Source organism: Neoarius graeffei, chromosome 27, assembly GCF_027579695.1.
Source record: "Neoarius graeffei isolate fNeoGra1 chromosome 27, fNeoGra1.pri, whole genome shotgun sequence".
Classification (NCBI taxonomy): Eukaryota; Metazoa; Chordata; class Actinopteri; order Siluriformes; family Ariidae; genus Neoarius; species Neoarius graeffei.
Genome location: NC_083595.1, coordinates 39,825,901 through 39,849,659, shown reverse-complemented (window position 1 = coordinate 39,849,659; position 23,759 = coordinate 39,825,901). Strand labels below are relative to the sequence as shown.

Here is a 23,759-nt window from a genome sequence, read left to right as displayed (position 1 = left end):
CTTATCCTAACCTTAAATCACAACTAAAGGCCTCTGCATGCTCTTGCGACAAGGCTTTCGCAGATAGCTTTTCGCAGACAGTTGTAATTTATCGTTGAGCGGGGAGTAATAGGCGTGCGCGATGTTATTCACCGCCACAACGCAAGGGGGTGCGAAGTCGCGAAATCGCTAGGAGTAGTTGGTGGGTGTGGTTAGTGGAGTGTTTATCCTCCAGTTACTTATAATGACTAGAACTGGAGTCGTATAGATGTACGTACGTCCTCACTTCCTCGATCAACCGCTCTTCGTGCTGCTCCATCTTCGCTTGTGTTTTTAAAAATGGCGGTCGTGAAAACAAAACAAACCGGGAAAGTAGGGAAGCGGAAGCGCGTGTACAGCAGATGTAGAGTGGACCAATCAGAGCCCTCTTGTCTGCGGCGCTGTCTGCGGTGGTCAATTTTTGGGAGGTGCGCGCAGAGCATCTGCGGGGGGGGGGGGCGGCGCTTCGCAGACGCCATCTGCGAGGACTGGGTTGTCAGCATAAATTGGCCTTAAGGTCCTGTCCACACGGCAACGGATTCAGGTGAACCTGATAAAATTGTTTATCGTTTCGGCCTGGCGTCCACACGGCACTGGCGTTTTGGGTGCCCCAAAACGAAATCTTTTGAGAACGGGTTCCAGAGTGGAAAAATCTGGCAACGGCCCTGTTGCGAAGTCATCTGGATGAGTAGACGTCATCGTAAACAAATCCGTTCACAACCACATGACTGTCAGTGCTTCACACCGGGTAGAAGTGTAACGAACTCGATGTGAGTTGTCAACAAATCCTATAACTTGGTTCATGAAACGCGCTTACAAAATATTTTCACTGTGAATATTTATTGTGTAATGGTGCAAAGTGAGGGAGGGAGAGAGAGAGAGAGAGAGAGAGAGAGAGAGAGAGAGAATAGCCCTTACGGCAGAGTCTTTAGTCCAAACACTGCGGAAGTACTGAGTATAACCAAACTGCGCACTGCCCGTGCACTTTCCAAAAACAAAAACAATCCCGCCAGCAAAAATAGGAAGGGGGGAAAAAAAAAGGAGCGATCTCACCTCTTCAGATGTTGGTTTAAGTCCGACAATACATTCCTCAAAAAGGGCATAGAAGAACAAAGTAATCCATCAACGTGTAGCATTCAATTTATTCCGGACCATTAAAGAATTCTGGAGGATCTCAGAATGTTGGCGTACCGGCTTCCATTTACCTCCATTCATTCCTCTTTCCGCGTCTTTCGTTTTACGCTACTGATTAATAATCAAAACTTTATGTGGCTGATGCGACAGAAGGGGTTTATGCGCATGCGTCTACTTCTATTGTTCTGGTGTCTCCGATGGGACCGTCTTACAGCGCACATGGAGGTGTGGCATGTGTATTGCATCGTTTTCAGCAAGAGTTGCGTTGCCATATGTACCTGATATTTTACTGATCCGTTGCCCATGTGGACGCAATATTAAAAAAAAAAAATAAATCTCGTTGCCAATGTCGTGTGGATGTAGCCTCAATGCCCAACCCTAAACCTATTTCTAACCTTAATCCTAAACTACGTCTTATCCCTCAAACAGCCCTTTGATAAACAGACTGGTCAAAATGTCCTCACTTCCCAAAAACGTTCCAACTCCATTGGTAAACACGTTCTGGTCCTCAATATGTAGCAAGCATGCGTGCGCACACCCACACATGTTGCGAACACCTGTCTGGCTCTGCTGTACAGCTTACTTTCCAAGAAGAATTCCTGCTGTTTCACTTGCACCACATCACACCACATCCTCATTTCCTTTCCACCTTCTTCCGTCTGCAGTCCTCTTTTTATAAGCCTTATTCTTTTTCCTTACTCCACCCTTCATTTAAACTCCAACACAAAAACACTGTCTAAAACTCTAATACTGTCATTTCTATTACTCCCATCAGGGCACTGTAATGATACACTAACCAAGACAATTTTTTTTCCCCACCCAACTTATTAAAATCATCCCCAACCACCTCATATGGCTGTTTTATACTGGAGCAGCAACAAATTTGTATTATTCTTAAAAACACACCAAGAGTGCTCGGAGAGCACAATATCCCCCGCTGGCAACTACATCTATGCTATAAATGCTTTAATGTGCATATCACGGGTAAATCCAGGAGCAAGAGCAATGTAATTCTCCCATTTTATATTAAACTTTGGTCAAATATCTGTAACATTCTGCATTCTCTGCAATTTTTTTACCTTGCACAATACCAGAAAAAAAATTCAGTTGAAAATCAAGCTATTTGAGACGAATTCGTCCACCTCTGAAAAAGCTTGGCATTTGGATTTCCCGGGAAACATTGATTTTCGTGACGTCACGTGCGGGACGCCTCCTTCTGAATCTTACATCAGCGCTGGTTTGTTTGAGAAAACGACCTGGTGATTTTCTGCAAATGTCTTCAATGTTATCGCGTAATTATTAAAATGGTTAACAGATGTATCGTAGGAGGGTGTAGCAACACCAATCTTGATGGGATTAGTACTCATCGTTTCCCAAAAGACCGGACAATGAGAGAGAAATGGGAGCGCTTGGTCTACACAGGCTGTGCACTGAAACCGTGCAAAGCTCGCGCAGCCTGCTGGCGCTTCCGCAGGTGACGTCACGAATCTGGCTCCAGACTCCGTTGGGATTTTTCCAGACGCGTTTTATTTTATTTTTTCTGCTGTAGACAGATGGGCTTGTGCAAAATTACCCTTCTGGATGAGTGTGTAAAGGGCCATTCTTTCATATATAATAAATAAATTTAAAAATTAGGGGGGAAAAAAAAGGGAAATTGGTCCAGAACATGCCCTTTAATACACCCTCATGAAATTGTCAAAGTGCAAGTTTGATCATCAAGGGCCATAACTCTGGTAAAATGCAAAAATCCTAGCAGGCAAAGACGAGACTGTGGACAAGCCGACCATTTTTTTTTTCTTTTTCGGATGTCTGCCAAGCATCAGTATAAACACACAACAAAAATACCACAGCCACACCCTCATATTTTCTACTGACTCACAAGACAGCAGCTTATGAATTCACAGGTCATCATGATATAAAACTGTGCAAAAAGCACTACCAGTAAGTGTGTCTTTCATATAACTTGTCCTTTCGTGCTGAGGATTTTTTTTCTTCTGATTGCTCTTTGTGTTGCCCGTTATTTCTGTTTTACTTTTCAGTTTTAAGGTGTCCCCTGAAAACTGTCCCTTACCCCTTTTCCACCAAATCAGTTCCAGGGCTGGTTCGGGGCCAGTGCTGGTTCACAGCTCATTCAACTTGCGAGCCAGCTGAGAACCAGTTTGCTTTTCCATAGCTCGCGGTGCTAAGGGAAGCCATGTCATTACATCGCTGTATATGTCAGTTACGTCGCTGTATACGTCAGTTACGTCGCTACGTTTGCATAAACCTTGGCGCGAATATCGAAGCAAAAACAACACGGAAGAAGCAGCAGCAACAACAATAATAATAATGGCTGACTTCGCGTTTGTACAGCTGCTGCTTCTGGTCGCTTAAAAATGGCGATCTTTCGCGGTCTTGTTATTGTTGTCGGTCTTAACAACTCCGCGCGGTCTTAACAATTCCTCTGGCCCAGCAGAGAGTTGGTGCTAGCCTGGAACCGGTTTTTCTGGCCCCAGAGCCAGTTCTTTGTCAGTGGAAACAGAAAACCTGGTTCCAAACTAAGCACCGGCCCCGAACCAGCCCTGGAACTGCTTTGGTGGAAAAGGGGCATATGACAGCAAGAGGTCAAATGCTACAGCTAACACGTACATGTTAGCACCTCGGTAAGACGATCTGCAGGTGTATCAGCAGCACCTTGCCTTTCAATCACTTGTATGCAAATGAAAGCATGCATGTCCATGTCAATCCTACAAACGGCATCAAATACAGGTCCTGAGCTGTTGCTTTTCTGAAATGAGCAAATCAGCAGCTTGCTATTCACAAATTAACCAGTGCTCAGTGAGGTGATTTTACCTTTCACATTATCCAGACAGCTCTTGATCAGGCTGATGAGCTCCGGGTTTTTGCTGAGTCGGGCATAGTGATAGCTGTCATGGCCGAAGCTGTCCACAGCAGTGACATCAGCTCCACTCTTCAACAAAACCTCTACAGCGTCCTTGCAGGCAAATTCGCATCCCAGGATCAGGGCGGTTCTAGAAGAGCACATTGCATTTATATCAACACATCAGCATTCTGGACTGAGCATCAACTCTGCACTAAAGCGGAGTTGTATTGGCAGATAATTTTTGCTAATTTTAAGCCTTTACTTCTAGAAAGAAGCAAAAATGATCTGACTGAAGAATGATAAGAATATTTAAAGCTTGAAATCAGAAAAATGTCTAAATACAGTCGGTCTAATAATTTTAATTTAATATTTGGTTATAACAGGAACTGCTAGGTGAATTCAGCTATGTTTAAGATCTTTCCAATTGCGGTCATTCTTTACACTGAGAAAGCTGTGCATGTGTACACGCCCATCATGTTTGTTAAATTTATCAACACTATAAAATGCAAATAAACTCAGCTTTCAATTGGCCTTCAGGGTCAAAAAAAAAAATTCAAAGGGAAGATAGAACCAACTAGGACACTTTGTAGAGTGCATACATCCGCCAAGCCACATATCAAAATCAAACACTTGAAACTCCACCAAATTTCATCCAAATAGGGGTGTCGCGGCTCAGGTCGCTAAGACACCATACCATAAACCCGGGGACCCGGGTTCGATTCCAACCCGAGGTCATTTCCCGATCCCTCCCCGTCTCTCTCTCCCGCTCATTTCCTGTCTCTACACTGTCCTATCCAATAAAGGTGAAAAAACAGCCCAAAAAAAAAAAAAAAAAATCTTTACAAAAAAAAAAATTTCATCCAAATCCGTTCACTACTTTGAGTTACATTAAGAACAGACAAAAAAGGATCAACTGTGAGCTACTGCTCACTTACGTATCCCCCTGCTCTCACTTACATCAGAACGCAAGCAATCGAAGGAATAGGACACTTATTATGAATATTGACTTCAACAAATAATTAACCCTCAAACAAGTAAAGAGCAGTGTTCTCCCCAGGGATTTCAAATAGCATCCTGGTAAACTGTCATTTTGAAATCGCATCAAAATCCACGCGATATGTTTCACAAATACATTCAGTCGGTAAACAGGAAGTCGATGTGCAACAGACCTAAAAACGGTATGCATGGTATAGAACCCCAAGCTGAAGCTCAGTACCAAATATCAAGCAGTTGTGATTTGTAGTTGCTGAGAAAAGGGTTACAAAAATTTTGTAAATCCATGCAGTGTGTTTCGTAAATACATTCAATCGGTAAACATGAAGTCGATGTGGGACAGACCTGAAAACGGTATACATGGTATTGAACCCCAAGCTGAAGTTTGGTACCAAATACCAAGTGGCTATTATTTGTGGTTGCTGAGAAAAAGGGTGTTTTGGACGGACGGACAGAGATACGGACGGATGGACAGGCAGAGGTAAACCAGTATACCCCACCCTCCTTCAGAGCGGGGGTATAAAAAATAAAAAAAATTTAAAAATCCTGAATCCACATACATATCTGGATTTGCATCAAAATCTCATCAATTGTTCTTTAACTGACAGCTCACCTTTCCTCAGAATTTTACCAAAATCCGTTCAACTACTTTGAGTCACATTGGGAACAGACAGAAAAGACAAATAAATGGAGGTGAAAACAACCTCTAACACAGTCAGTGGCGGCAATAATAAACAGTAATAAAAACATAATACAGAAATATAAAAAGTTTAGACAAAATCACATCACATCTTTTCAATATATAATAACTATAGCAAAAATTTATGCAAATAAAAATGTATAGTCCTTCACTAATATAGTAAACAGCATCATTAATAGGGGTCGACCGATAATCGGCCTGGCCGATATATCGGGCCGATATTCTGCATTTTTAGGGTTATCGGTATCGGCCATAATTTCCACCGATATGCCGATAACATGCCTTTTTGCAGCCATTTCATTCCTAACGCGACTGTCACTGCACGTCCTTTCCTGCACTCACCTCTGAGTTCAAGAACACGGTCCCGCCCACCACAACATCTGATTTGTTTGGCACAAGGGATACAGCCAATCAACACGCATAGCTAACCGCTGTGAACTGTTTCAAGGCGGCCGTATGGGCACTCGGGCAGAAGCGGATCCCGCTTCAAGGTAAGGACACGCTGCTTTTGCCGCAATAAGTCACAAACACACAAGTTGCAAAAGCACATCATCATATGTTTACATTCTTCATCTACTACTCGTTAAAATTGTCCATTTGCATCTGTGTAGCCAGGCAAACTTAGCTTACGGAAGGAAGCACTTGAATTAGCCTACAACCAACTAGTCTCGCTGAAACTACATGTAATGTTGTCCATAGTAAGCAGTCCCCAGCATAACGTAGGCTGCAGTCATTTTTAAATCCCCGTCTGGAAACGTTGTGAATGTGTCAGTAGTTCTACTCGAACAGTAGAATGACAGCCATACAGAGAGGTGGTCAAGGGAAGACGAAATAAAACGTAGTGTTTGTGCTTTGTAGGCTAGCGCAAGCCTACTGGCTATTTGTTATGGTGATGAGTAAACTTCATGACGTGACTCGTGCTCAAAAAGCGCATTGCACTTGTACATGTTAGGTAACTTTATAAAGCGCTATTTGAACATTTAAACAAGCCAGGTGTGATATGGTGCTAGTAGGCTGTGTAATACTGTAGGGAGTTTGTCAGGACGCTTGTTGTGGGCTCAGTAATTGTGTCGTGGATGCACACTTGCTTGGATAAACGGTAATGAACGAAATACATCAATTAAACTCTTGACTTAAATGTTCTTATGCTACTTCACATTGCGCTGTAATGTACTCCACTAGTATTCTTGCGCAAGTGATTCTCCTCGCTAGCGCTTCTGATTCGGAAAGCGATATACTCAAAGGAGCAGAGCCGTAGATGGTTACTTGTTAAGTTGTTACATAATAGGGAGTGATCGCCTACTTTATGTTTGATTTTACTTTTTAAAAAATGCTGCAGGCAGCTCCCTACACTTGATTTGTTATTTAAAAACTACTTGAAGTTGCTAAGTCTTACTTAGTTCTTAGTGTAAAAGAATCCAGAGTGTATTTTCATTTATTTTCCACTGAAAATGGTGAGCTGTAATAAAGTAGGGAGTGATTTATTTTATTGGTGAATATTTTATTATTATTTTATTTCTCATTTTATTCTAACTAATGCTTGACTTTATTGTACAAATGCTGCTGGCATCTCCCTGCACAAAATTTCATGCTCAATTTTACAATTAAACATACATTTCATGGATATGAAGGTCTGTGTCAGTGTGTGCTATGTTTAATTTCATGTGAATTATGTTTACATTTATCGGTTATCGGCATCCCAATTCCATAATAATCGGTATCGGCCCTGAAAAAAACATACCGGTCAATCCCTAATCATTAATACGTTTTAGCAATAGTGGCCAAGTTAAAACTTTATGAAATAGCTACAAACAGGTCAATGATTAAACTTTATACTGAGAATAATGATCAACATATGTTTTTCCAAAACCAGTGGAGAGTCTTAATAATCTGCTATTAACTTTTGAACACAAGTGCTACATTTATAATTTTTCTTCATCAAAATACACCACATTGAACTCTTACCAGTGTAGACGCACCCAAAGCTACAGAACAGATTTTTAGGGCAATATCTGAGTGAATATTTAAATTATGGCATGACTTAATTGGTAGATTAAATAAATAAATATATATATATATATATATATATATATATATATATATATATATATATATATATAAAAAATGAGAATGTCTTAAATTAATACATTTCACCCAGAAACCATGAACTGCTTTTTCAGTCCAGATTTAAGTTTGGGTTTTTTTTTTTGGTTCCCCCCCCAGTTGCCGGTTTTTGAAAAACTCATTTCTGAGAGCGCTACTCAAGGAAAATCCCACCATCCTCAGGGATCTGAACTGAATAAAGGTAATTTTACAGTCCAGAAGTTAAGCATTGCATTTAGTTAAGCAGTCACTTTGCGCAAGTATGTATATAAATAGGAATAGTACACGTGCAGGAATAACTTTTCTTACATCTCTACTGAACCCTGAATACAGGCCTAAGTGAGGGAATGCAGGAAAGATTTCTTTACTTGTTCTGCTTATCGCGCACTCTGATGTCAGCCCCTCGGTCCAGCAAGATCTGACAGATACGAGGATGACACATCTGAGTGGCCAGCACCAATGGAGTTCGCCCATCCTACAAACAAAAAAAGAAAAAAAAATGGCACCAAGTGTCATTCACTCACTCATCGACAGCACATTTCAGACTCAAGAGTAACGATAATCCAAATTACCACACAGAACACTGATGGTCTCTCCAAATCGTCAGCTTTTCACTTTATTCAAAAAAAGATTTTAATGAACAGTCCATGCAGAAGAGATTTCAGTTTTCATTAGAGTTAATGAAATGAATGAACAGCTACTAAGTACTGGTACATTCTACCTAAAAAGACAAAGCCACAGCTATAATACTTCACCCGTCAAGCAAAAAAGCCTTTAAAACAGGAACAACAAGACTATAAACCCAAATCACCACAGGCACTTAAACGCCATGTGCATTTCCCATGCTCAGTTCTAGCACTAGGCCTAGTATGCCCAAGGGGCCATGAGGATTCAGCAGCCGATAACAGAAACCTGCTCATCCAAGAGCGCCATGCACACATTTGCACCGAGCCATGTTTGACAACCGTCATCATTTTTCTCTTCCTCCCAAAAATCAAAAGGCATAACTATTTGAAATGCCTCAAATTATGCAGATGATAAAGAGTTCCACTTTGAACGTTAATTAAAAATTAAAATCTCAAGCCATTTCACAAAATTCTTCACAAAAGCCTCTTAGACATTTTTTACTTAATAGTATAACTTTTGCTTGCTTGATGCCTTTATGTAAGAGACTAAAAAGCTCGTCTGCAAGTCACTCTGGATAAGAATGTCTGCCAAATAATACAAATGTAAACAACATGAAGTATAACGGTAAGACTTGGATGTATACTTTGGCACTCATTAGCTACATTACACTGTTCGCAAAACAGAGCGGTCTTGGCTGATCAACTACATAGGTCAGTCCACCAAATTTTCATACCAGATTATGGATTGAGTTATAACCTGCTGTACTAAACTACCAAGCCAATACAAACCAAAGTGAAACTGGACCAAAGGAAGTTACTGTAAATCTGACATGAAATCATGTGCACGCATCCCAAAACGGTCCATTTTCCAGGCACTGACTACAGATGATACAGAACCTTGTGAATCCATCAGGAGACGATCTCGACTGTAGATTGTTGGCGAATTTCCAAGATTTGTTGAGCAACAGACCACAAAATGCTGCTCGGAAGGTCAAGAAAACACATGGTGGGGGCGTCGTGGCTCAGGTGGATACGGCGCCATACCATAAATCCGGGGACCCGGGTTCGATTCCGACCCAAGGTCATTTCCCGATCCCTCCCCCGCTCATTTCCTGTCCCTACACTGTCCTATCCAATAAAGGTGAAAAAAGCCCCAAAAAATATCTTTTAAAAAAGAAAACCGTGGTGAACTATTAGCGCCACCAAGCTAATGTTGCACGAAAACCGCGCTCGCATGATCGATGCATTTTCACAACAAATCAAAATGGTAATTCGCGAATTTTTATGGCAGAAGGAAGATCTATACTTGTCTCAGTCATGGATGATGTGAGAAGTGGTAAATGTATCCTGTAGGGGCAAAAATGGTGCAAAATATTCACTTTTCAATGCTGTTTCTACGCGTTCTGTAAATGGTGCATCTGGTACAAAAAAAAATAAAAAAATCACATTGTGAGACAGTAAAAAAAGGAGAGGAAGAAAGGGGAAAGAAAAAAAAAAAAAAAAAAAGTGTACCAATTTTGATATGATACTTACAAAGTCACTAGCGTTGACCGAAGCCCCATTGTCACACAACAGCTTAACACTGGAGGAGCAGCCGGCCATAACTGCACACAGGAAATGAGTGATATAATGGACAGATCACAAAACAAATAAGAACTAGAGCCATCATCCTTATACCCTGATCATACCCTGCCCGATCTTCCGGACACTAATTCGTTACCAGATGATCAAGTATGAACTGTAGGTTTAACTTGTCCTGCTATCCTATTAACTTTTCATTACTCGGAGTTTGCTCTGGCACTGCAGAAAGTCACCATGTTCACCACAGCATTGTGAGAGAGAAGAAAAAGTCAGCAAGACAAAAACATGAACTGTTATTCACCAGCATCATGCAGAGCCGTCTTTCCCTGCAGGTCCACATTTCCAACAGGGCAGTTATGCTGCAACACACAAACACACATTGATTTTGAAGTTTTTGTACAACACTTCCACTGACATACAGTATGTAGTGCCTTTTGAGGGGTGTTCACACGGCAACTTTTACTCCGGTGTAGCACCGGGGCTGCCCCGGTAGAGCGTTCACACGGTACCAAGTTATACCGGTGTAGCCCCTGAAAGCTGCTTAAACCGGTGCAAATCTAACCCTGCTCGGGAGGTGGTTTAAGAAATTTACTCCGGAGTAAATGCTAGTTTGCGGGGCAGCACCGATATAAAATGGGACGTCTGAACGCTACAGGGGTAGACTCGCTACGCACGAGGAGAGTTGATTACATACGGGCATTGCATAATTTGCATCCTGGTATTTTACGCTTCCAAAATGGCGAATATCAACAACAGAACTGCGCGTCTTCCAGTGTTGCCAGATTGGGCGGTTTTAAGTGCATTTTGGCGGATTTGAACATATTTTGGGCTGGAAAACGTCAGCAGTATCTGGCAACACTGGTGTCTTCATCCACGTTGTTTTCCCGGCACTTGTTGATGCCATGACAACTGGGAAAAGGAAGTACATTTTCACGCATGCGCATATTTCATTTCCGCATTATTACTATCATATAGCACGGTCGCAAAAACTGCCGTGTGAACGCAAGTGGGGCTGCACCGGTGCTAACACGCTTCTCTCTAGTAAGCAGGTTTGTGACGTGTGAACGCTCCACAAAATTTACACCGGTGTAAGATATATTGCAACAAAATACATCGGTGCAGCATTGATGCAAATATGTGCTGTGTGAACACCCCTATAGACCCCTTGCACTGACGTCACCCGAAACCGGAAGTAAACAAACCCTGCGCCATATTGGAAGACGAACAAACTCGTGATTAGGGGGAAATAACGGCAGCGCGCGGTATGTGAACCCACGAGGCACTTGATTCATCAAAAACCAACAATGGTAAACTTTTGTGCCGTGTTAGGGTTCTAACAAAGCTGATGGGAAAGGTGAAAAGAAGTCTTTCTTCAGAATACCAGCTGTGATTCAGACACAAGGGGAGCAAACCAAGGAGCTTTCTGCCAGGAGACAGAGAGAGTATCTAGCTGCTTTATGCAGAGCGGATCTGAATACTTCAAGTCTACAACAGTATAGAATATGTTCAGACCATTTTGTTACTGGTAAGTCACTAGGCTAGAGTGTTGAACATTTAAAAAAAATGTTTACTGAATAAAAACATCCTTAATTTTATCACATTTATGTTATATATTTCATTTCTTTCTTTTGTTTTAATTTTCCTCCCTCCATCCCTCTTTGGATTTTAAATATAGTTTTTCCCCATGTCCAAATAATTCAAAGATCCTTATGTTTCCATTCTCCCTTGCCCCGAGTCTTATCATATGGGTCAAACCCATCTATCACAGCCAGTTTCTCCACATACCGTGCCCTTTCTGCAGCTGGTAATGTACTCACATAACCAGAATTATCAGCCATCGTGTCACTTCACTCATCGTGTCACTTCACAATAGCTGTAATATCACTTCACTCTCGCTCATAGTTTGTTTTGTATTGTGAGTATGTATGCATGTACGTACGTACGTACTTGGTCTTCCAATATGGCGCCCTAACAAAATTACGCGGTACGGTGACGTCACGCGGCAGCCCTCTATACAGACAACGCTACACAAACCTCTAAATCAAAGTAGTCAAAAAGTCAATCTTGGTGATCTTTTAGTCATCCTTTAAAAGGGGCGGGGGGGATAAATTTAAAAAAAGTAAAAAATAAATAAAAGACTTCTTTTGTGAGGATCATCACTGTGAGCAAGAGGAAAATTGCCGACATTTTTCTCTAAATTGTCCATCACCGTCTGTACCATCATTACAAAGACATTTGAGCCTTTCAGAAAGTGAAAACATCTGTAGGTACTTTTTTTAAGTGCAATATTGCTGGTAATATTATGGAATCCCAAGTACAAAACTCAACAAGCCAAAAACAAACGGCAAAACACTAAATGCAAAAACAAAAGCAATATTAAAATCACATCAACATTAACATAAAATGATGGGGAAAATTTAAGGTAGGTCCTGACTGAACATCACTTCTCCATTGCTGATTGGACACGGTGTAAAACCACAAGTTAAAAGAAATGCACTTTTTCAGGCTTGACCATTTTATCTAGTTACCTCAGACGAGAAGATTTTCAATGTGAAGCTACTTGTGTTTTTAAAGTGAGGAGTAATTCTCTCTTTTGCATAACCCGGTTTCCTTTCGGCGGGTTTTCAGCATTTGCACCCTCATTAATGGCATGCAAAGTTGACAGTAAATCTAAACACCATATGAATACTGTTGGTAAAAACAGACATCATAAACCATCAGTAGATTCAATGAAGCACGCATTTCTGACTCAACATTCTCCAGCTCTTGGGTTTCGATGGTCTCTCAGATTGACGCATGCAGTAGCCAATCAGCAACGAGAATGTGATAGTCAATAAGAGATGGTGTTTCTGACTTGGCTGTTCTTGTGTTTTTGGTTTTGCTGGTACATTATTTGTTCAAGTCTTTTGCATTTATGGGCCAACATATAAATCAGGCATAAGGGTTGACCGGTACATTATTTCCATACAGCTGGGATACTTTTGCCATGGGCGGTTTTTATTTATGTTCAGGGTTGGGCAGATTTGCATACCTTAGGTTACTGATATCAAAAACTGGCAAGTCAAATAGATTATTACACATGTACAGGAGCTGTGATTAACCGGTTGTAAAGCACTAGGTGAAATGGTGTAGAAATAAGATATATGGGCAGCACATTGGTGTAGTGGTTAGCACAGTCGCCTCACAGCGAGAAGGTTCTGGGTTCGAACCCAGCGGCCAACGAGGGCCTCTCTGTGTGGAGTTTGCATGTTCTCCCCATGTCTGAGTGGGTTTCTTCCGGGTGCTCCAGTTTCCCCCACAGTCCAAAGACATGCGGTTAGGTTAATATGGGATGGCTGTGGGCTGAGGTGCCCTTGAGCGAGGCACCTAATTCCCAACTGTTAGCACAGCTGCCCGCTGCTCTGGGTACGTGTGCGCGCTCATTGCTCATGCGTGCGCGCACGTTCACTGCTTCACATGGGTTAAATGCAGAGAGGAAATTTCACAAGTGTGTGATGAATAAAGTTGTGCTTGCTTGCTTTCTTTATTGCACAGCCATTTTATGATTTTGACTGAAAGCAGTTTATGAAAATTATGGTTTTGTTAAAAATTCATGACATGGCTCTCAAGTGGGGCAAGAGGTTCACCATAAGCTAATGAGCTCAAATCCTACCAACTGCCACAGCCATCCATGGCCAGGAGACCAAAACAGCAAAATTGTTCGTGCTCTCAGTGGTGGCACACACCCTCTCCCCTCACAAATCATGTGCATCAGTGAGCTCATAAGTGAAAGGGGGCGGATAGCACTTTTTTCCCCCCCAAAGGTGAGTTTAAAAAGATATGGTTAACAGACTTGACGTGTCTTGGAGGAAAAACACGTGACCGTCTATATGCTTCCAGATTGGCAGCTGTTGTATGATAGGGGCAACTTAACTGGTGGGCAGCCAGGAACTGGTCAAGACTATATTAAGGAGAAAATCAGGTAGACTTTTTTTTAATTCAGCATATGGGCTAACTTTAGGAATGACAGTTCATGGAGCTTATCACAGGCAACCGTTGATGGCTTGTTTTGACACATTATTTATATATAAATGTGTTTTTTTTAATAAATATATATAAAAAACACATTTATTTATATATAAATAATGTGTGTCAAAACAAGCCATCAACGGTTGCCTGTGATAAGCTCCATGAACTGTCATTCCTAAAGTTTTGCCATAGCAACACTTTCCTGTATGTGATCTGCCAAGTGACTGTTAAGGGCAGCCAAAATATTAATCATTCGGATCCATCTACACACAACCGATTCCAAAAAAGTTGGAACAAAGTACAAATTGTAAATAAAAACAATACAATGATGTGGAAGTTTCAAAATTCCATATTTTATTCAGAATAGAACATAGATGACATATCAAATGTTTAAACTGAGAAAATGTATCATTTAAAGAGAAACATTAGGTGATTTTAAATTTCATGACAACAACACATCTCAAAAAAGTTGGGACAAGGCCATGTTTACCACTGTGAGACATCCCCTTTTCTCTTTACAACAGTCTGTAAACGTCTGGGGACTGAGGAGACAAGTTGCACAAGTTTAGGGATAGGAATGTTAACCCATTCTTGTCTAATGTAGGATTCTAGTTGCTCAACTGTCTTAGGTCTTTGTCGTATCTTCCGTTTTATGATGCGCCAAATGTTTTCTATTGGTGAAAGATCTGGACTGCAGGCTGGCCAGTTCAGTACCCGGACCCTTCTTCTACGCAGCCATGATGCTGTAATTGATGCAGTATGTGGTTTGGCATTGTCATGTTGGAAAATGCAAGGTCTTCCCTGAAAGAGACATCGTCTGGATGGGAGCATATGTTGCTCTAGAACCTGGATATACCTTTCAGCATTGATGGTGTCTTTCCAGATGTGTAAGCTGCCCATACCACACGCACTAATGCAACCCCATACCATCAGAGATGCAGGCTTCTGAACTGAGCGCTGACGACAACTTGGGTCGTCGTCCTTCTCCTCTTTAGTCCGAATGACACGGCGTCCCTGATTTCCATAAAGAACTTCAAATTTTGATTCGTCTGACCACAGAACAGTTTTCCACTTTGCCACAGTCCATTTTAAATGAGCCTTGGCCCAGAGAAGATGTCTGCGCTTCTGGATCTTGTTTAGATACGGCTTCTTCTTTGAACTATAGAGTTTTAGCTGGCAACGGCGGATGGCACGGTGAATTGTGTTCACAGATAATGTTCTCTGGAAATATTCCTGAGCCCATTTTGTGATTTCCAATACAGAAGCATGCCTGTATGTGATGCAGTGCCGTCTAAGGGCCCGAAGATCACGGGCACCCAGTATGGTTTTCCGGCCTTGACCCTTACGCACAGAGACTCTTCCAGATTCTCTGAATCTTTTGATGATATTATGCACTGTAGATGATGATATGTTCAAACTCTTTGCAATTTTACACTGTCGAACTCCTTTCTGATATTGCTCCACTATTTGTCGGCGCAGAATTAGGGGGATTGGTGATCCTCTTCCCATCTTTACTTCTGAGAGCCGCTACCACTCCAAGATGCTCTTTTTATACCCAGTCATGTTAATGACCTATTGCCAATTGACCTAATGAGTTGCAATTTGGTCCTCCAGCTGTTCCTTTTTTGTACCTTTAACTTTTCCAGCCTCTTATTGCCCCTGTCCCAACTTTTTTGAGATGTGTTGCTGTCATGAAATTTCAAATGAGCCGATATTTGGCATGAAATTTCAAAATGTCTCACTTTCGACATTTGATATGTTGTCTATGTTCTATTGTGAATACAATATCAGTTTTTGAGATTTGTAAATTATTGCATTCCGTTTTTATTTACAATTTGTACTTTGTCCCAACTTTTTTGGAATCGGGCTTGTATCTATCCATCCATCCATCCGTCCGTCTATCGAGAGAGAGAGGGGAAAAAAAAAAAAAAAACACAACTCTTCATTGCAGGTCAATAATGTTTGACCAAATGATTAATATTTTGGCCACCCTTAACGGTCGCCTGGCAGATCGCATACAGGAAAGCGTTGCTACGGCACTTGCACTGCTCAGTTGAACATTCAGTCCTGGAGCTCAAATCCCAAAATCATTCTCACGCTGTTTCTTCTGGCCAATTTGAAGCTTGTTTGGACATCATGACTCACTATAATACTATCCTAATCATTTCCTCACTCTTTCCTTCTCTCTCCAGCAACAGCTTCCCAAATGGGCAGTGTGGTCACATGATTGAGCAGTTAACTGCACCCTGGGTAGTGCGAGCTCCTCGAGCGGAGCTGAAAACCGTGGGTCAGGTTACACTGGCCTCTACGATGACTGCACAGGAACACACAGGGGAGGTTGGAGTGGAGTAGAGTAAAGATATGCCCTGTCAACACTTCAAACACCCTAAGGTTAAGGGCTTTTAGTATACACATCAGATAAAGGAGTAGAACCGGTCACCATTTACAACGTGATGGGCTTGGGGGGAGGGATCAAGGCTAAAATGTAAATAACTGAGGAATAAAAGTAATTACTACTGTGTCATGAATTTTACAGGGGGGGGGATACAGATGTTTTAAGGTTTCATAATAAGGGGAAGATAAAAACTGATTTGACCATAACAAAAAGTGACAGGAACTCAAACTTGAAAAAGAGCCATTACATGGTGGCGATATGAAATGGAAAAAGCCTATTTTTGACTCTTTGCCTTTCTGAACCATGAACTGGACCATTAATTCTTCACAACCGCTGTAGTGTAATTATCAGATGTCAGGATGTTAAATCGATGCGTGATTGTGACATGACAGGCGTGAGAATAGAACTTTCAGAAAATCCATCGTCAGAACAATTTCATTCTCTCTGCACCCATGAGGACAAAGAGCATCCATTATGCACTTTAGATCATCCTTTAGGGTTCTGTTACTTTATAATATTTAAAAAAAAAAATAAAAATGCACCCACTCATTCTTTTTGAAGCTGATAGAGTGGCCCGAATTGACAAGTGCGCGCATCCATCCATCCATCCATCCATCCATCCATACAATTTCTCTGTTCAGCACTTGACGAACCAAACCAACAGCTTATTTCACTACACAAAAGCCTGGTGCACAGGTAAAGAGCTGATAGCAGAGACGTTACCTGTAGGAGCTTCTGCACACACAGTGACTGTCCATTCCGGGCTGCTAAGTGCAAGGCGTTTTTTCCTGTCAAGATAAACAACACTAATTGCCATTCAGACTCAAAATGCAACAAACAGTAATCTATAGATTTCTTAGAAAAATAATCTTAGATAATGGAAACTGATCAGTAAAAAAGGATAAGGGCTCGTCATGACACTTAAGCATCTCCACATTTTTTGCATGTCTAGTTTATTCACATTTCCTTCCATATAAATTTGACTGGTAATGTTTAACAGTTTTATGAACAAATCCTACTCGCTACCTGGGAAAGTGCTTACTATAAGTGCACATTAATAATAGCACCCCAAAAGGAAGAATTTAATACCTGTGGCATCACTGGCTGTGACATCAACTCCATGACTGAGGATGACACTAAGGCATTCCAAATGTCCTCTGGTAGCAGCAAGATGAAAACTGCATGCACACGCACAGAGAGAGAGAGAGAGAGCCAGCCCATGGGTAAATCACAGTAAAAGCACAGAATTTCAATACGGTAATATCCAATTGCAAGAAATGGTAACGAAAGCACATGAGCATGTGATAGGAGAAGCTGGAATGAAAGAGTGATAAAGTAGGAGATGTAGTATGAAAATTGACGCCTGCTGTAACCTGCCACATCAGCATTCACAGACGATGATGGGGAAACTCGATCCTCAACCCTCACCCTCTTAACACAGCCTGCATATAGTATTGCACTGAAGGAGAACTGAAAGCCATCATCAATATCATATCAATTCTCTCTCATTTTATTAAATATCGGAATGCATTTTGATCGCTATTTTGTCACTGCTATAGCAAGTTATGAGTGTTTGAAATATGCTATGTAATACATCAGTCCATACGTCAAAGCAATATGAGACTCGACCTGTGCGAGACACCTTAGGATGGAAGTAAAACTTACAGCGGAAATCAAAGTGACCAACATCTGCCAATGTCGTCAAAAGACGGGCGTGCCCTCCTTCGAATGCTGACGTAATCAAGCTGGAAGTTTTCTTAGCAATCAGGGAAGTTTGAAAAAAGTAGGCAGTAATAGATCATTTCAACTCATTTTTGTGCAATACTTCGTTTGGAAAACAGTTTTCAAAATGGCGGCACTGACATCTGGCTGACACTTCACGTTTCCAAGTCTAGCACGAGTCTCGTGAAGGTCGCATGGAGAAGTGACGCCTGCCGTGGACCAAACGAACTAAATTCAACGACTAAAAACCGAACAGGCCGATAATATTTAATGGCGATTAGTTCCCAAGACGAGTCACGATATAAGGTTACTAAAACTGCAAACATAATTGAATAACACGTTAGTTAAGAAATCAATCAAGTTTAAAAATGACTTCAGTTCTCCTTTAACACTGTATGGGGAATATGTACTTTTTCCTCCCTAAACCCAGATAATCCATGAGAGATTAGCGTATCTGAATGCTAGTACAAGAGAGGGAGATGGAGGACATGACGGGGCTTGTTTAACAGGCAAGTTAAGCCTTCTTGTCCCAACTAACTGGCTGATGGTGGTCATATATGGGAACAAGAGTATTAGTTGTTTTTAATTTCTATTTATAGGGAGTGCTGTTTTCCCCTCCGAGCTATTTTATTGCTGGAATGTGAGGAGAACCTCAGCAATTATTGCACCACATTCTTATTTGATACCACCCCACCTCGAAAAGCTATACTCGATTTAGACTCCGAATTCTGATTGCCCTGACACAAACGCATGGCGCACTATGTACAGCGATGTGAAGGTTGAAGAGCTATTAAAGCATTGCAATCACATCCACAGCAACTCATTGTTATAGCATACTATTCATACTTAAGCCCTCATAACAGTAAAACACCAGCCTCAGAGCGCTGAGCAGGCTCGAGCTGGACACGGGGCAGATCTGTTCGTGTGCTCAGAGGTGTGGGAAGTCACACAAACCGCCACCCGACTTTGGGAACCGTTATTAAAAGCTGCGTTGAGAAGAACTCTGGGCATGCCACACCCTTGACCTGCAGGTCTGAATGAAAAAGCCACAGATAAGTGTAGGGATTTGACCCCAACGCAACATGAAACCCGAGTGACGTGCTGTCTGCTCCCTGGCTTACGGCGACATCATGTTATTCAGGGGCTATTGTTGTCTCAGAATGGAGAGGAATGATTTTTGGGGTATTGTTACAAGTCAGGAGGCCGTCACGTGGTCAGCTGATGTGATGAGGTCGTTGATCTCAGGAAAGTCATCGGGCCTTGGATATTCCGCTGCTGCGGAAGACAGCTGTTCAGTGTCCTGATAAAAAGACAGTGCCTTTCTTTAAAGGGCTGATGACACGAACATGACTCTATGCAATTTCTTAAACGATACAACATGGCAAACATGTTAGATTTCTGTTATAATTACGTGAAAAGAAGCTGCTGTTACGCAAATATACAACTTTTAATTGCACAGCGCAAGAAAACTGGGTCCGTGGCTCGCGGCCATGCTGTGACGTCAGCAGAAGAACACGCTGCGGTTCACTGGCTGTTCTACTCTGGTTCTACTCAATGGAAATGGCGCATGAAAACGCCGGTGAACTCTAGTGCTAGCTTTTCCTCTTCTGGGAGTCAAGAATTGTGTTGTGAGTGGGATAGATCGGAAGAATCTAGTGATGACGAACACGGGTGCATCCAACCGTACAGGTTTGAACCTGTTACTGTGCACCAATCTGAGAGCGACTCCGACTCCGAGATGGACAGCGGACAGGCAGACAGCCCAGCGTTGACGAACACCACAAGGTTGGATAACAAGGATTGGTAGGTCAACCCGTATTTGTTCAAAATGTTACGGAATCAATATTTTAATATTGTGTATTGTTGTCTTGCGTGTGTAAACACTGCTTATATCATGTAAGCCGTATGCTACACTGAATACATGGTTCCTAATGGAGCATGCAAGCGTACCTTTATCTTATGTCGTTTCACAACACATGTTCTGACAGGAGGACTGTCTTTGAAGGGGTCGCCTTGTCCCAGGCGACTGCTGGATCCGGCATAGCTACTAGTAGACCCCCTCCCGAATACTGTAGGCACTGCTGATGGTAATAACACACGTTTGTGCTGAACTGAACACCCAAGAGATTCTTTTAAGCTGGGAAGGGTGTCAAAACAATCCAAATCGAAGTGTTCAGAGCACAGGACGGATGTTGGTGAGGGCTCCCACTTGTCACGAGTGCGCCTGACTTGCTTCACCCACTTCGCATGCAGCTCGGGATCTCTGGGAAACTTGAATAAACTTACCCTATCCTTGTGGGTTTTGGAGCAAAAGCCGGCAACACAACGCGAAGGCATAATATATTATATATATATAATAAATAATAATAATGACAAACTGAACACCTGTCGCATCAACAACAAACTGGTAAGTGAGGAGGAAGATTCTTTCGCTGACGTCATATAGCCCCTCCTCCTCTTTCATCTCCTGGGTGCTGCAGCCCCGTCAAATTTGCCCAAATAGCCGCGTTTATCATAACTTGTAAAATAGGCGCCTTCGTGAATTAATATATGGATCATCGGGAATTACTTATGTTATAAAACATGGCCAAAGATGTCAAAAACGTGTCATCAGACCTTTAAATATCCAGCACAAAGCCTGCATTTGGTTTCTTTTTTTTACATGATTAAAAAAATAAAAAAAATTCCCTAACACTACAAAAATGCACTCCATCTCCCATCAAGACCTCCCAGCTTTCTGGTAAAATATCTGAAAAACTAGCCTAAGCAACCCTTCATTGTGGTAAACCATAGCCAGGGAGGCCGGAAAAGCACGATGACCTGCTGCATGCAAGACTCGTACATTACTTCACTGTTTGAGCTGCCACGTTGTTGACAGGCAAAGAGACGAGAGGGCTGTTCAGAACCCAGACATGTCATTCTAGCTTGGCTCCAGCTCCTTCCATGTCTCCGCTGGATGCGTGACATTTTTAGAGACACTGAAATGGTGTGCACGCATGCATGTGCGTACACATCGTGGAGCTTAAGAGAGAACACCCCCCCCCAAAAAAAAAAATATGATCCTGTGAACATGTACATCACAGCCCCAGATGTGTCAGCCAGAACATTCTGTATCATTACCTTTCACACAGAAAGCAAAGCCCAGAAAAACAGAAAGGAATTCTGCACAAACAGCTAATGCTACATTTAAAAAAATAAATAAATAAAGAGTCACGTTCACGATGTTAAGTTCACACATGGACAGTGTTTCTTTAACCAAATAAGTGAACATTTTCTGACTTCATAAGAAACTAGGAAATTCGGTTAGCGGTCTAAAGCATCATTTTAGTTACTCAGAGTTAATACACCACCATGTATGAGAGTAAGGTTCGTGTTCACCATGCTTTTGTCTTGTTTTTAGAGTCACTTCGCCTTTACATTTTCTGTATGCTTGTGCTCAAAATTATTCTCAAGCCCTAATTTCCCAACACGACAATTCTCATAACTTTAACCATGTTACAGGTCAGAATTAGTCTGGTTTACACCAGACCATATCACAAGTGAAATATGGTCTGGAATCCGCCTATTGAATTTCTCGTAGGGGAGGTGTGGTTTACGATTGTCAACGGCCATTTATTGGACGTTGCGAATGTCTATCATTTGGCGTATACGTAGCCCATGGCCAATCATGGCAGTTGTACCCGGTGACGTAGTTAGAGCGACGAAGAGGCGAAGAGGAGTAGGAAAGAGAAAGAGAAGGCAAAACAAAAATAGGAAAACAATGGCACCGAAATTATTTCACTTGTGATATGGGCTGGTGTTAACCAGACTAATTCAGAACAGTGTCTAAAGCTTGATCGAAAGTTTGGTTCGTATCGCTCGCCGCCATGTTAAATGTGATCCGTAAACAGTCCCAAATAAACTACAAGCTTCCGTTTGTCGAGTAGTACGCGTCACCGTCTTTCCACCCCTCCCCACTCTCTGATTGGCTCCCTAACTCAGGCGAGCCTTTAGACCATAGTTTCCATGCTGTCTTTTCAGATCGGAACGATTGTGCAAAGCAGCATGGGATTTCCCAGGCTAGGTCAGAATTGGATGTCGGGTGGAATTTTTCAACCTAGGTTAGAAATTTTTAAAAACACACTTCATAAATAATTTGCTACTTGTATTGGGGAAACTTACTAGAGCTCAGGTTAGGTTTAGGAAGACTTTGGATTTTAAACTACCTGATGTGATAAAACTGGACTCATTAATAAATTCAAAATATACAAAAATCACTCCTTCCATTGCAATCGTCACTGGTCGAGTGGTTAAGAATCAAAAGGTTGAGTTTGAATTCCAGATAAGTATGAAAAATTTTTAAATTTTTTTTTTAAATGCTTAAATCGCTAGATAGGACTAGGTAGACAAAGGCTACATCCACACGACAACGGCAACGAGATTTTATTAAAAAAATATCGTGTCCACATGGCAACGGATCAGTAAAATATCAGGTACATATGGCAACGCAACGCTTGCTGAAAACAATGCAATACACATGCCACACCTCTAGGGGCGCTGTAAGACGGTCCCATCGGAGACACCAGAACAATAGAAGTAGTAGACGGATGTGCATAAACCCCTTCTTCTACCCGGTGTGAAGCACTGTCAGGAACAAACACACAACAAGATGGCGGCTGCGACTACGCGAGGAAATCGTGCCTTCTGTGTGTACAAATTAGTGTGCGTAGTTTTATATAACTTAATTTTCTTATTGTGTGAACATTTTGAAAAGCATTTTTATATAATTTAGATAACTTTTTATATTGTGTGTGAACATTTTGAAAAGCAGTCTTATCCAATAAAAAAAGAAATTCAAGAAATGGTTCAGTTACTTGTTTATTTAAAAGAAAAGCTGTATACAAAAGTGAACGCAATGCAGTGGTTCATACAAAACAGCGAGAGTGCTGCTTGTTCTAGTCATGTGGTTGTGACGTCATCGTAACCAAATCCGTTCTACTCATCCAGACGACTTCGCAACGGCGCCGTTGCCAGATTTTTCCACTCTGGAACCCGTTCTTAAAAAATATCGTTGTGGGGCACCCAAAACGCCGGTGCCGTGTGGACGCCAGGCCGAAACGATAAACAATTTTATCAGATTCACCTGAATCCGTTGCCGTGTGGACAGGGCCAAAGACAGACAAGAGGAAATCCTAGATAGGTGTAGACAGAGAAAATGGAGGAAAATCCCTTTTAAGAGGCTTAGATAATCCAAAAATTTTACCTCGGTTGGAAATTATGAACTAGGTTAAAATTTTAACCCAGGTCAAAAAAAAAAAACTAGATTGAAATTTTTTCGACCTGTAACAACTATTCAAGTGAAAGAATTTCCAAAGAATAATTTAAAGAGTTCTATTTGAAATTATATTTTAAAAATATTATTTTAAATACCAGGTTTCCAAAAATAACTTCCAGCAATTTACGGTGATGTGATTTTGGTACAAAGTACTCAAAAATAAGCTTATGGGGATAACTGCGGGGAAATATGGGACACAAACTGTACGTGTTCCAAAAGGCCACAGTGAAAAGTTGCGGTTTCCGTTTCCAGTTGGTTTATCCTGGATTAGCAACGGTAATCACTTTCTCTACAGATGTGCA

General features: G+C 41.6%; 1 protein-coding gene across 2 annotated transcripts in view; it reads right to left on the bottom strand.

The window, feature by feature from the left end:
* The window catches only part of uacab (uveal autoantigen with coiled-coil domains and ankyrin repeats b), a 136,144-nt gene that overhangs the window by 21,893 nt on the left and 90,492 nt on the right, over positions 1 to 23,759 (bottom strand). For both annotated transcript variants that reach the window (XM_060911707.1, XM_060911708.1), the window contains exons 3-8: positions 17,511 to 17,599; positions 17,145 to 17,209; positions 10,320 to 10,377; positions 9,971 to 10,041; positions 8,180 to 8,286; positions 3,985 to 4,163 (exon numbers count right to left, since the gene is read on the bottom strand). In XM_060911707.1, coding sequence (XP_060767690.1) covers positions 3,985 to 4,163; positions 8,180 to 8,286; positions 9,971 to 10,041; positions 10,320 to 10,377; positions 17,145 to 17,209; positions 17,511 to 17,599 — 569 coding nt within the window. The remainder of the gene's footprint in view (positions 1 to 3,984; positions 4,164 to 8,179; positions 8,287 to 9,970; positions 10,042 to 10,319; positions 10,378 to 17,144; positions 17,210 to 17,510; positions 17,600 to 23,759) is intronic.